The 14,235-nt window shown below is 41.3% G+C and overlaps 1 protein-coding gene across 2 annotated transcripts in view; it reads left to right on the top strand.

Moving 5' to 3' along the window:
* The window catches only part of LOC113133999 (SPRY domain-containing SOCS box protein 4-like), a 67,990-nt gene that overhangs the window by 25,045 nt on the left and 28,710 nt on the right, over positions 1-14,235 (top strand). For both annotated transcript variants that reach the window (XM_026313126.1, XM_026313125.2), the window contains exon 2: positions 6,088-7,049. In XM_026313126.1, the coding sequence (XP_026168911.1) occupies positions 6,317-7,049 (733 nt within the window). In that variant the 5' untranslated portion in view covers positions 6,088-6,316. The remainder of the gene's footprint in view (positions 1-6,087; positions 7,050-14,235) is intronic.

Here is a 14,235-nt window from a genome sequence, read left to right on the forward strand (position 1 = left end):
TTAAGTTAAGTTAGTTATTTATTATTACACTATTTACTATTATTTAGTAATAGTAATTGCCCAGGCCTGCACCCAAGGTGCACACACACCCGGAGCGGTGGGCAGCCATTGCTGCGGCACCTGCGGGAGCTGTTGGGGGTTCAGTGCCTTGCTCAAGGGTCTCACCTCAGTCGTGGTATTGAGGGTGGAGAGAGCGCTGGCTATTCACTCCACCCCGGTCCTGAGACTCGAACCCGCAACTTTCAGGTTACAAGTCCGACTCTCTATCCATTAGGCCATGACAGCCCCACAATCCCCACAATTAACTAATAGTTTCATCTCTACAAAGAACTCAGAACGCCCAAAATGCAGTTTCAGACCTCAATAATAATGCAAGGGCTTAAGAAAATGAATGGGTTGTGTTTGTGGGTGTGACGCGTTTCATCACACTCTTGTGAAAGCAGGTCTGATGGTAAACGAGTCAGGCAGCAGCAGTGCGTCAAATTCAGGCAGTCTTTGATTCAGTTTCATTACTGCTGGCGTTGTGAATCTGCCAGCTGAATCTGCTGCTACCCCAGAGAGCTTTATGGATGGCACGCCAAGGCCTTTACTGTGTGTGTGTGTGTGTGTGTGTGTGTGTGTGTGATTGGGGGGGGGGTTGTAGCCAGATATGCATGAGAAAGATAAATAGGTTTTGGGTAGGTGTCTGTAAAGAAGTGCTCAATCACTGTAGCACTAATGGTCTTCCCTTAGGGTGCTATGGATTCAGAGTTGTCATAGCCCGCATGAGTAAAATATAAGAACTTAGGAGCACACCGTGTGTATTTTGTCTAAATACACTGCATTTAGTGGTTTTTTTTTCTTAGGCAACTGTTTAGTTTCAACCTCAGACATAACCATCAACGAATGTTTAAGAGAGAGCAGGGGGTTTTATAAGGGAATTTTCATTTCTGGAGAAGAGCAGATTAATGTGTGGTAGAGGAGGAAGATGTGGGAGAGGAAACATGATCCATGAGGGAGACAATGACTGGAGTTACTTTGGAAAAGATTTCTGACTATCATGGAAGAAGGGGGGGGGGCGCTCTGCTTTCCTCACTGGAGTGGGAATATATAAAAGTGATGCATTGGGGGGAATCACAACAAAAGCAACTATAGACTTACGTAAAATGGTAGTTTTCTCCCACAGAGCATACATAGTTAATTCCATCCCCGTGTGAGAGGGTTCGTGTCTGTCAGTGAGCATGTGTACTGGTGTGCAGCTGCGTGTGAAGTCGCTCGTCTTCTGTGTTTTGCAGACTGTGCTTCTTCTTCATGCTGAGCTCACATCGATTGCCGCATGGTAGGCGCTGGGGCATTTGGTGGCAGGCCTGAGATAATTTGTACCAGTTGATAGGTTGTCAGCTATGCTGTAGTATTTGGATTTACTGGCACAGTAAGGCACAGAGACTGAGACAGACAGTGAGGGAGACAAATGGATGTGGTAAAAAGAAAAAGAGTAGAGGAAAATTGAAGGTTGCAATGAGGAGGCCTGATGTTTGAGGAAAAAAGAAAAAGTTTAAAAGAGACAGTGATAAAAGAACAGTGGAATGTCCTTCTGCAACTGCCTTATAAGTCCAGTGATGTCTAAATGAGCGTACTGCTTCTTCTTGTAAGCTGTGAGCTTATGTAGTTTATATCTTGCTCTGGAGTCTTCAGCGATGCAGGGATTCCTTCAGTAGGAATGAATGTCAGCGATGTAGAGAGGATGGTAGTTTGTTTAACATTAATCCAAAAAGCATTCGACCTGAAGAGATGTAAAATAAACGTTTTCATGTGTGTGTATGTTTTTGTTTGCATGCGTGCACAGTTTTTATACGCCGTGGAGCCCAAATGTCACCCTCATGAGTGGAAAGTGGAAGAAATTACTACTTTGTGATTCACTTTTCAGACGTCATAGGACTGATGCAATGTAGCATGACAGTTAAAGTTCTAATAAGTTCAGAGTGATTTCAAGTTTGTTATGTAATGGTGGGGATGGAGTGATATGATCAGTCTGGGGCCATGAATATGAGTTTTTGTAAGAAGGCAAAACAGGAACACATGGATGAACAAAAACTGCAGTAATTCCATTATAAGACATAAAATAAGTTTGGCCTTTGCTGCTTCTCAAACTTTAATGTTGTTTCCTGGTAATTAGAGTTCTGCAGCTTTTCATGGTGGATTTCATGCTCGACCAACACATCAGTGAGTGAGCAGTTTTTAAATTAACACCAAGTACCAAACTCTATACTTAGAATACTCAGCATTCAAAACGCCTAGAAAAATTCAAGTTCACCGACCCTTGACATGTGAGTTAAAAAGTTAATTTTGCACACTACTGACACATTTCAACAGACTCCTAGCAATTTCCTTACTAAAAGACAGACACCTCGATATTTAACATGATAACCAACACATGAAAAGTTTTTCTTGCAGTTCATTAAATGTGTGATTGCATTTCCAATTGAAAATGCCTGGTACAATATATCAGTCATCTTGGGGGCAAGTCATTAAGTTGAAAGTGAGTTTAAACTGCTCCAAGCTAAATGGGAATGTGTTAAAGGAATAGTTAGATATTTCTGAAAATTTGCTTAGTTAGATGAGGAGAGTGATGCAACTCCCATGTCGAAGCATTTCACTGAACAGACAAATTTGAGTGTGTTGTTTATTTTCTCAAGTAATTCTTGGCAAAAAAAGAAACAAATAAAGGACTCGTACACACACACACACACACACACACACACAAAGCACACTGTCAGACCAGACACTCATGAATGTACACAGAAACCAATGCCTTAATGACTGTGTCTAAATCTTAGTCACTGGGTGTTTTTGATGTACACTCGAGACACACGCACACACACACACTTACATTAGATGTCTTCAACATAATGTGGAAAACCTGGTTTTATTAAGTTTGTATTCAGAAATAGCACTTTGCGTATTCTGGAGAGTTTGACATGATATCTGTGGAAAAGCCCCCATACATCTCTGGTCTGTTGTCTGAGGGTGGTGCAGTGTGAGTGAGAGGTTCCTCAGCAGTTTCCCGTCCGAGTGTGTGACTTCAAAGACTGTCTGGCCCGTCAGAGCTTGTTGGACAGTTTTAAATAAAACACACGCTGTAGGACAGACACACTCTGTGTTCCCCTTTTGTACTGTGTTATACTTTTACAGGCACAAACATACACACTGCCCTCAAAAGCTTTCTCCTGACTGGAGCTTGTCAGTAGTGCAGGGGAAGCCAGATGAAGCCAACCCACACACCAGCTGCACGTTGCTCTCTATCCGCTGTCTTATCTCAGCTTTTTCCGTTTTTCTGATGAGGCTTTTAAAATAGCTTACACTTTCATGACACTTGTCAGTTCCCTCTTGTCCTCACATTCACTGACCTTTTTACTGAACTTCTGAATCTGAATCAATTTTTTGGTCAAATGTGTATCCATCTTCTCTCCTTCCTCCCAGTTTCCCTCCCTATCCATCATTTCTCCCATTCTCCTCTCTGCTCTAACACCCATCCTCTGTAGAACTCATATGTGAGCAACAAGCTCGAAATCATAGAAGTGCTGAAAGAAACAATTGATTAATAGGTTTTTTAAGTCAGTTCTCAAGCATTGTAATATAAATTCTCTAGTTCCAGCTCCTCAAAGTTGACAGCACCCTGTTTGTATTTATCTTCTGAGATACAAAGACTGTCATTTGGATAAAACACATCACTTGGAGCTTTGTGAAATTGTGATTGGGAGAATGAGATTTTTTCATTTTATTTCATTTTCATCATTTTCTAGACCAAATTCATAGGTGATTAAAATAATCATTCACAGCATCTATTGCTGTGTCTCTCTTTGCATATGTGTGGCACCATGGGATCTGTTGTCCCCTCCATACCTGTCTGACTCAGCTGAAAGATGAAGGGAGGGACAAAAAGTGCGGCTGATCCTAAATGAATTGGCTGCTGAAGAAGAGAGAGATGGTGGGAGATGAAAGGAGGGAGGGAAAGTAAACAACAGATGGCACAAGCATGTTGCCTCTACTCGCAGCAGCAGACAACGCGCCAGCGCACCACTAGCCTATTGAGAGGTTACTACACAACGGTGACGGTGATGACACGGGGTCAGAGGTCAAGAGCCGCCTTAATGGCGGCCAGTGCTGCCAGATTGTCATCCACATGCTGTGCCAGACTGGGCCAGCTGAGACACACACACACACAGACAAACACAGTTTGTACAGTGTTAAATATTGTTGTCTTTGGCTGAAGTTTGGCAGTGATGTCTCTGGAATCTTCCAGACAGCATCCACCCTTAACCCACCTGCCAGCCTCGACAACACACTGAGGCAGCTGTCTGTGAGTGTGTGTCTGTGAGTCCCGGCACTCAACCTTCTCATGCTGAGGAGTGAAGTGAGTGGTGGCACACATTGGCTAGCAGCTGCTGTGACCTCATTCACAGTGAGAGAAAATGAGAAAGAGAGAATGGGGAAAATGCGAACAGTCAAAATTAAACAGAGCTCTGTGTTTGTGTGTATAGAGTGCACAGATATTTCACACAATTACACCATGACCTCACTCTGCGGTGGAGTGGCTGACTAGTTTGATGGGAATATTTGTACGTGTCTCATCTGGTTAAAAATAAAAACACTATATTTTCATATCAACTGCACCTTACAATTTAAAAAATACAAAGTGGTCTTTGTTTAAGATGTACTTTCTGAAGTGTATTTTCAGCTCTCGCTTTCTAGGCTTAAGTAACAATTTACGAGAATAAATGAATCTCTATACAATGCCATGTTGACACATAAATAAGCTCTGTACCACTTCTATTGAGGTCTGAGACAATAGCCAAAAGAAACATCAGCTCAGTGTTGTAATAAAATAAATGGGTACTTTGTGGTTTTTGGTGGGTGACGCACAGACCAGCAGCAGATACATGAGGCATGTAGAGAATTTGTCACCCACTTCCCTGTGTGCTGGAGGTGTGACTGAGTGTCTTCCTGTGAACAGGAAGCACCGGCTGCAATTCCTGGAAGAGCTCACTATGTCAGTTAAACCACTCAGATCTGTCTGGCAGCTTGTGACATCATCTCTGCAGTGACTATACACTAAAATAACTATAAATATTAGACCATGTGAACAGCTTTAATGAGACAGTGTCTTACTAACTTAATATCACACTGAATGGAAAAAAATGTAGGTCAAATTTGTATGTTTTTCTTTTCTTTTTGTAATTTTTTTACCTTTGTTTACCTAATATTTTTTTTTCTTTTTATTAAATAAACAGAAATTCAACATGAAACAGTCCTTTTTTTTAAAACTGTTTCACATCTTTTTTTTTTTTTGTTTCATCTATACTCCAAAGAACCAAAACTGGAAGTGAATTTAACTAAAACTGAGTAAAAACTAAACCAAATCTCACCCACAGTGGAAAATAATATATTACACAGACAATGACACAAAAGTGGAAATTACATTCTAAAAATGAAACCATAATATTAACCACAGTTATTGTTCACTAGAATTTGACTTGTCGAGCAGTAATGTAGATCACAGAGCTACCGGCCACATTTGTCACTTAATATACTACAAATACTATCTATAAAGATTAAACTATAAACTCTTACACACACTAATGGTTATAAATTACCTGGTGTTTTTGTTTTACTCCGATAGTGTTGATATTTTTGCACACTAACACTAATTAAAATTGCATTATCTAAATGAGAGACTGCAGCTTCAAATCTGGCCAATGTTGCACAACTGGGGAATGTTCGGAGGGTTGCGTGAATACATTGGTACTGGCATATGAGCCATTTGGGAGGATGCAGTAAGTCAGAAGACGTGTGTGTATGTGTACCAGTGTGTGTTAATGTGCTTGCAATCCTGTTCATTGTATATTCCTAACAAAGCCACACAAAATCTGTGAAACAAGGAGTTTTAACACTTTTGCAACCGGTGGCCTTTTCTTACTTGCTCCTCCAATCGTTATCTCTTTGTATCTCTTGTTCCGATGCTGAAAAGTAGCAGTGGTTGACAATTTAGAGGGGGTAATAATTAATAGTTTTTTTTAACCCTTTTTTCTCTGGTCCTTCTCTCAACAGGAGCAGCAGCAGCTATGTCTTTTTGAAGACATTTGTGGCATGAAATCAGAACACATCAATTTCCCATTCATCATCTCCTCTATCATCTCCCTCCACCACTCTCACCTCAGGAACAATCACCTCAGCTGCATCGCATTAATGAGGTAACGTCAAGCTCTAGGCAGCGCAGCACCTACCTGCACGAATACCACCTTCCCCACTTCCTTGTGTCAACCCTTCCATTGCAGTCATGGGCCAGAAGATCTCTGGCAGCATTAAATCAGTAGATGGTCGTGGGGAAAGCAGTAACTCCCCATCCTACCGGCCTTTGGCTCATCGTCGGCAGCATCCAGAACTGAGGGGCCCCGATTTCTCCAAGCCTCCCAGGCTGGACCTCCTACTGGACATGCCATGTGCTGGACTAGAGACCCAGCTTCGTCACGCATGGAACCCCGATGACCGCTCGCTCAACATCTTCATCAAAGACGATGATAAATTGACATTTCATCGCCATCCGGTTGCTCAGAGCACAGACTGCATCCGAGGGCGGGTTGGATACACAAGGGGTCTCCATGTGTGGAAGATTCACTGGCCTGTCCGGCAGCGAGGCACCCATGCTGTGGTTGGAGTGGCAACCTCAGAAGCTCCATTACATTCTGTTGGATACACAGCGTTAGTGGGGTCAGACTGCGAGTCATGGGGCTGGGATCTGGGACGTAACCGACTCTACCATGACAGTAAGAACCAAGCCCACAGCTCGCTGCCGTCTTACCCATGTTTTCTGGAGCCTGAGGAGTCATTCACGCTACCAGACTCTATACTTGTTATTCTGGACATGGACGAAGGGACGCTGAGTTTCATGGTGGATGGACAGTATCTAGGAGTGGCGTTTAGAGGGCTGAAGGGCAAGAAGTTGTACCCCATCGTCAGTGCTGTGTGGGGACATTGTGAGATATCCATGAAGTACATCAACGGCTTGGATCGTAAGTAACACATGCTACACTGATAACACATTTTCTTAATTTAACACAAAAAAAAGTGTATCTGCTGAACAATCTTCCAACGTCAGAGACAAAGTTAGGTGTTAATACACGAAAAGGAAAACCAGCTGCAGTAGCCTAGACTGACTGTGTCCTGGGTTGTGGTAAGATCTAACCTTATTTTGTAAGTGTGTAAACTGAAATTGTGCATTCGACACAGTTTTTTTGTTTTGTGTGTGGCTTAGGTTGAAAGTTGGTTTGGCAAGCCATTTGTTCTGCAATGTTCATGGTAATGATGACACTAGGATGAGCAGCACAGGAAAAGTTGAAGTGGTAGTTTAACTGCTCATCCTGTGTGGTCAGTGTAGAAATGTCGTTTCTTTTCAAAAAAAAAAAAAACAAATTTGTGAATAAAATAATCCATTATTGTGAATTTGCCCTTTCTGCTTAGTTCACTTGGAAAATATTGAAGTTGATTTCTACTGAACCTTTATATAATAACGATAATAGATAACTGCAGACATGTTGACCTCAGCAAAGGAGGAGATTAAAAACGTTACCTCACGACTGACCTCCATTAAATATGTTAATATATCTTTAAGAGCTACAGGAACTGAGCTACTGGATATGAAGTTCATTTTCTCTTAGTGCTTCTCTCAGACTCATTTTGCCAGATATTACTGAGCAGACCCTGGGCTAGGTACCTAAGGCAATTAATTTCTCATATGCAGTCTTGTGCAAGCGTACCCACAGCTATCATTCTGTATTATTTTGGTTCTTTTAGTTATCATTTTTAGGTCACTTTCATGGGTAGTTTATTCTGCTCTAAATAGTCCTTGTAGAAAGCTGTAGACCACTATGAAGAAGTTATGTCTCTGTTTTTGAGGTATGAGAGGAAGATGAATTCAGAAGGAGCAGTTCTGGATGTTGCCGTGCATGCTTTGGGTTTAGGTATTTGAATTTCATAACTCTTGCTCTCAGGAGACTCTGCGTTTTGTTCCAATCCTCCCACTGTCTCTGTGCATGTGTGTTATGAAAGAAGAGACTGGTTTTTCCTCACATCCAGTCTAAACAGTGACAACTTTTTAGAAGAGCTCTCAGAGACCCACTTTATAGACACCCACACACATGGACACACACCTGCAAGAAGTGTGTGTTATGAAAACATGCTTATGCTCTGACTTTGGAAGGGCCTACTCTGCTTGCTTCATTTGTCTAATCTGAAACCACAACAGGGTGCATTTAGAAGTTCTCTGCTCCTGTGGGTCAACATGGCATCAAGGCTCTGTTTTTTACCCTGTGAGTAGAAAGTTGTAGTTTCACTTTTAAATCTGATGCTTTGGTCTGGAAATTGCAGATGGACAACTAGATTATGAATCAAAATTAAAAATGCTTGGATGATTTTAAGACTTGCCTCAATGTGTGTGTGTCATGTCTGCTCATCTCCCTCACCCTGGCTTAGTTCAAAGTACTTACTTGGAGTGTTGAAAGCATCCCACCTCAGCCATTTTCCATTTATGGAGCCATCTCCTGAATTTCATGCAAAGTCTGTGTGATGGCCCACCTAGGAGAATATGGAGAGTATTGAGTCTATGCAAAGCCCTTGCTTCTACAAGTATATACACTTAATACTGTGAAATGAGGTTTGACTGTTGAAAATGTACAAAGCTTAATGCAGGGAGGAGAGTGATGGTTAAAAAGCTTCTCCTGATAGGTGTATTTTACAGTGTAAGAGGAAAAAAGGAGAAGAGGGTGTAGGTGGGAGAAAGGAGGCAGGCAGGGATATGTGTGTACACGAAACCGACGCAGAAACACCAGTGTGACCAGGTCTTAAAACGTTTGTCTCCTGTCAGAAATCAGTCTTAAAAGCTGTTATGCAACCATGCATTAAAATACTCAAACAAAATAAATGAAACGATGTGTGTGTATGTATGCGGGACTGAAACATGTTTACACATTCAGATGCTGGTGGCCACCATGTAAATTATTGAATTTTAGAATGGCGACTTGTTTTAGGGTTAAGATAAACTTAGGTTGAGGTTAGAAAATGAATGTAAGTCAGTGTAAAGTCCCCATGAGAACTGGAAACAATTGTTTGTGTGTGTATAAACAGACAGACAAAGGCCTTATTGGGAGACAGGCCTTAGGTAGGGGAAATCCGTTTGGACCACCAAATGTAAAACACTGCTTTTGATTTGTCATTTCATTCATATAACCATGTTCATAGCTGAGAGTTCTTTTAGCTTTGTGCTGCTGCTCTGAGTCTGTACAGTGGTGAGAGTGGTGTCTCAAGATTCAATTCAGAAGTGAAGTAAACAGCCTTGGGTGTGCTATCTCTGTTGCAGTGGGCAAACGGCATGATTACAGTTGGTGCAGCGGCCTGGTTCAATATCAGTTTTGAATTGAATCGGCTTGTGTGGCCACAGTAGACTCGGATAGTGTGAATGAAGTCATAACTTGCAGCCATCCGATGAGTATTTGAGTCTGTACGAGCTGCGAAGCAGCTGTATGTGATCAGCCAGGGTGCACTACTATATGCAGCTGTCGTTTGCTGATTTTCTCATGGTAATTGCTTATTTGTGAAATGTGTGTGAACCTCAATAAGTCTGACATATAAATCTACTCTGAGTTTCAATGAGTGTGTTTCTGTCTGGTCATGAAAATTCCTCTGGGTAGGTCAGTAATGACTTTATCTAACAGGCCTTCCTATGAGAAGCGACTATTGGATTGTTTGTGAATTATTGTTGTGAGGGGAAACAACATGACTGCGGGGTATTAAAAAGAGATTTATAGACGAGGTGTCTCCACTCCACAAACTGTTTGTATTTCTCATCACTCCGGCCCGGACGCCGCTGCACCTTAAGCACTTGATCATCACTTAGCCCCACCTTAGATCATTGCTCCCATTCCTACAGTAACACAACACTTATCAGTGAGACACAAAACCAGGAGCACTCCAGGCTCATGGTAGTTTTGGAAAATTTATACAGAAGCAATCATGGCAATAAGAACTAATGCCAATAAATGCTGAGCGAGGTTCAAGTTGCATTATCCTGTAAATGTGATGTAAATATTTCTGTTCTTCCATCTCGGGGGGAAACAAATTCTTATTTGGGAAAGTACACAGTATTTCACTTACAGTAATTGTTGCTACATTACATAAACAGCATCTTTACCTGGTATATACCTTGAAGCACACTGTCATCTGCTTCTGTCTAATGTGTGTGTGTGCATCTCTCTCTCTCTCTCTTACACACACATATACACACACACACACACAGCTCCATATTCTCTCTTGTCCTGTCTCTATAATTGTACCAATTAGCGGTGCTTTGATTCACTACAAAGCAAGCTGTCTTAGCTTCAGCCATGATGTGTGGCACTTCCTGTCTTTCTCCGTTTCTTCCTCTCTCCTCTCTTTGTACTTGAGCACACACTGCACCAAACTCCACTGCAAACTCTTTCCTTATCAGCTCATATCCACCCAAATTATACATCCATACCTTTTCTGAATCATTTGAACTCACTGCTGGGCACATACATTCTCACTGTTTTTAGGCGATAACATTATGAATCCAATTTAGCAGATCGGCTTTGACTTCAATTGAAGAAATTATATTTTTAATTCTGTAGTGATGAGACTAATGTAAGTGTGTTCTTTTTTTCCCTGGTTGCTATAACGTTGACATGTGATATGATTAAGCATGAACTGGCACAAACCAATTCAGCCGCAGACGGCCGAGCTGACTGGATGACAGGAGCAGTCATTACTGCCTCAGAGACTGTCAGGGAAACAAAAACAGAAGAGGACAGTGTGGAACAGGGAAGCTGGGTTGAAAAGTGGGAAAGACAAGTAAAAAAGATGAGGCTTCGCTTGACAGAATGGAAGAAAAACTGGTTAAGAACGTTCCAGCAGTGAGAATAAGTGAAAGCAGGATTAGAAATCTAAAAGTAGAATTGAACACACTGAAGTTATATCAAGAGAAGGATGAAGCCAGAATACAAAAGCAGTAAGAGGGCGGGTGTGAACAATAAGGACAGAAAGTAGAGAGCTAGCAGAACTGTGCAGTTGTGTGGGATGATGTGAGTGAAGCAGCGTGACACTGACACTCAGTTGATCCGCTTCCTGAGGAAGGGGGAATCGTCATATTTTCAAAAAAGTGTCAAAACTGCATTGCATCACACCGCGCGTTTATGTCTGTTTTAACTGCACTCCGTGAAACATCATCAAACACATACATCCACTATACCTCTGGGGATGCTAAAATAAACATGGCATGTGTAGCATGCGGACACAAATGCTAATACTGTGTTTTATTGGCAAAGATAAATTCATACTTCATTGTTTACAACTGCAGGCTTCTTTAGGCATCACATTCCAGCAGATCTGTCAATGAGATGTCAGTGTGACTACGTTTTTTTCTCCTCTAAGCTGGCCTGACACTTGGACCTCCCTCCCTGCTTCCTACTGTTTAACCTGCGTCACATGAGCTTACACACTTCAGGTCAGACCTAAACCCATTACTGCTGCTGTATGCAGTTACCTGTTCCCCACCACACAACGCTGAGATCCATTCATGACCATCTTATTTACACAAAGGACATGGCACCCTGAGGTAGCCTTATTTAGTCCCATGTAGTGCAGAGCGGTTTTTTTTAGAGACACACCAAATGCACCCCATTGTGTCTGATCACAGTGAAACCAAACAAACTGACTTTATAGATATCCATAGGTCGGCAATTTGAATGTGGAGCAGGAATGTTGGACTCAGTATGGAGTATTGATGAAACCTCCTTTGCAGAAAGATAATTACTGAAAATAAATGGCTACTTCAGTAAAAAAAATGCTGAGCATAAATAGTGTGAAGTATAAAATGGAATTTGATTTAATGAAATCAAATAACTTGTGTGTTTTCAAATAAAGACATCAGTCTATTCTGCCTCAGAATGAATTAAACTATTGCCCATGCTGAAGATTTTATTTAAACAGACATGTCAGCATAAAAGCTTAGTTTCTCTTTAAAACCAAAAATTCCCTTAAGTGATCTAAATTTAAATTAGTTATTTCTTGGTTTGTTGATCTTACAGACAACACCATAGCAGCTTACTGGTGATTTCCAGAATGATCATGGTTGTTTTTGTTTTAAATAGGATTTGGGTTAAAGTGTCGCTTCAATCAAATCAGAAGAAAACATTGTCATTGACTCCTCGTGACATTAAGTCACGCTGATATTTACATTTTTTTTTCTGCTGAGGGTATGACATATTCAGACTTCTGCCGCCACTGCAGTACAGTGAAGATGAAAAGTTAATTTGTGCTGCTCAAAGAACTGAGAAATGACATTAGGAAACTCAACAGCAGCATGTCCTCCCATAAACAACTCTTACCACTTCCTACTGGAAAAATGTTTCAACTTAAAACGCCCACAGGGAGGTCTGGGGATTATCCTGTGCAACTCTGGGGGAAATTCTGGGTAAAAACTACTTTCAAAATAATTTTTCATATTTAGCTATATACATTCCACTTACCGTAATTGAAAAGATGTTTTCATTTTGGCGAACTGCACCTTTAACAGCTTATTCTTTACAGATTACAGATTAGGTTTGCCTCAGCTTTGTTTGGTTCCTGCACTGGAGTTTCATGTTCCGCTACGGGTTTGCACATGAGCTTTTCAATCATAAATCCTGTTGAACGCAGTGACTCAGCTTTCTAGTGGCAGCCTAGCAGTTAACACGCTAGCACTCAGTTTCACACTAAATGCTGCTCTGTCAATAGGCTAGAGCTTTAGCTTAACTTAGCTGCTAGCCTCAGGCATAATGACTTGCCTTTTATGCTTTCCTGATGTGTCTCAATCTGCTTTTCACTACCACGTGCATGCTCGTCTCTGTTGGGCTGATTTTTAAAATTTCTTTTCCTCTTATTCATTTCCCCTGAAGCTCCGGCACATTCAGACCAGCCATCGGCAGCTTCTCGCTAAAGCCCAGGCTTTGTATAGACGCACAAAGAAAAGTATTTGATGTGTGTTTTCTATTAATGCCAGGTAAACCCTGATTTTGAGTGCCCTTAAAGTGATTTAACTTCGGCCCATTTCAGGTTGGAGTGATAAATTAAACTGTGTTTGTTGTGCAGTTTGCACCTGCGCTATTAACCACACAAATCACATTATCAACACCAATTGTGTTAATCTTTTTAGCGGCCAATTTACGATCTAAATGAAAACTACATCAACCGAGATTATGTGATACAGAAAAGTCTGAGCTGTTTGTCTTATATTGCTGTATGTTTCCTTTTTCATCCTCTGCTTAGAGATCTAAACGCCCCTGGCTCTGGCAGGGAACACTGGTGTCATCTCAGTGCAGCCATAATCAAACATTTAACAGCAGAGATGAATATAGGAGAGAGGAAAAAAGACAAAGAGAAACATGAAAAATAAAACAAGCTGGAGAAAGAAAAACTAAGGGTGGAGAATGATATGATGACATGTAAGAGAACAGAGAAACGTTTAAGGCTGGAAAGTGAAGATGGTGATTTTCGCATTCTGTCTAGAGTCTAACATTGAGGGGAAAAAAAGATGTCTACAGACATAAGTATGGAAAAAGAAACAAAAGTGAGTGAAGAAAAAAAAAGAGAATGTAAGATGAATAAACCAAAATATATGGACAGCGTGACACAGGCAGAAGCGAGATGTGAGAAAAATCACGGATCACAGTGGCCACTGGAATGAGGAGTGACAGAGACAGGATGATGAAAGGCAAAAAAAGAAAGAAGTGACATTAGAGATGAAGAAGACGAGATGTGTAACGAGTGAGTGAGAGGCAAATTGAAAGTCATGTCAAGCGACTTGTGTCAGTTCAGTGGAATCACGTGCAGTGATAAGTGCTGGAGGAACGAAGGAGTGGGCTGCACAGAGACGAGTGATGCAGGGGAGAGACTGGATGCTGATGAAAAGCTGCAGGGTAGAATTAAGACTGATTAGTGAGTGTAAGTCTGCTGGAATATGAATGAGTCTCAAAAACACACTCACAAATTTAAAGTGCAATTCCTACAATGATGGTAACAACAGTAGCACACAGAGTAAACATGTGATGTTACATGCTGCTAGCTGCTGCCAGGCCGGGCCAATCAGCTTTTATTCAGGCCTATTGTTAAGTGGTGCCTAAGAGTTGATCATACTTAAATGACCATCTG

This window comes from Mastacembelus armatus, chromosome 17 (assembly GCF_900324485.2).
Source record: "Mastacembelus armatus chromosome 17, fMasArm1.2, whole genome shotgun sequence".
Classification (NCBI taxonomy): domain Eukaryota; kingdom Metazoa; phylum Chordata; class Actinopteri; order Synbranchiformes; family Mastacembelidae; genus Mastacembelus; species Mastacembelus armatus.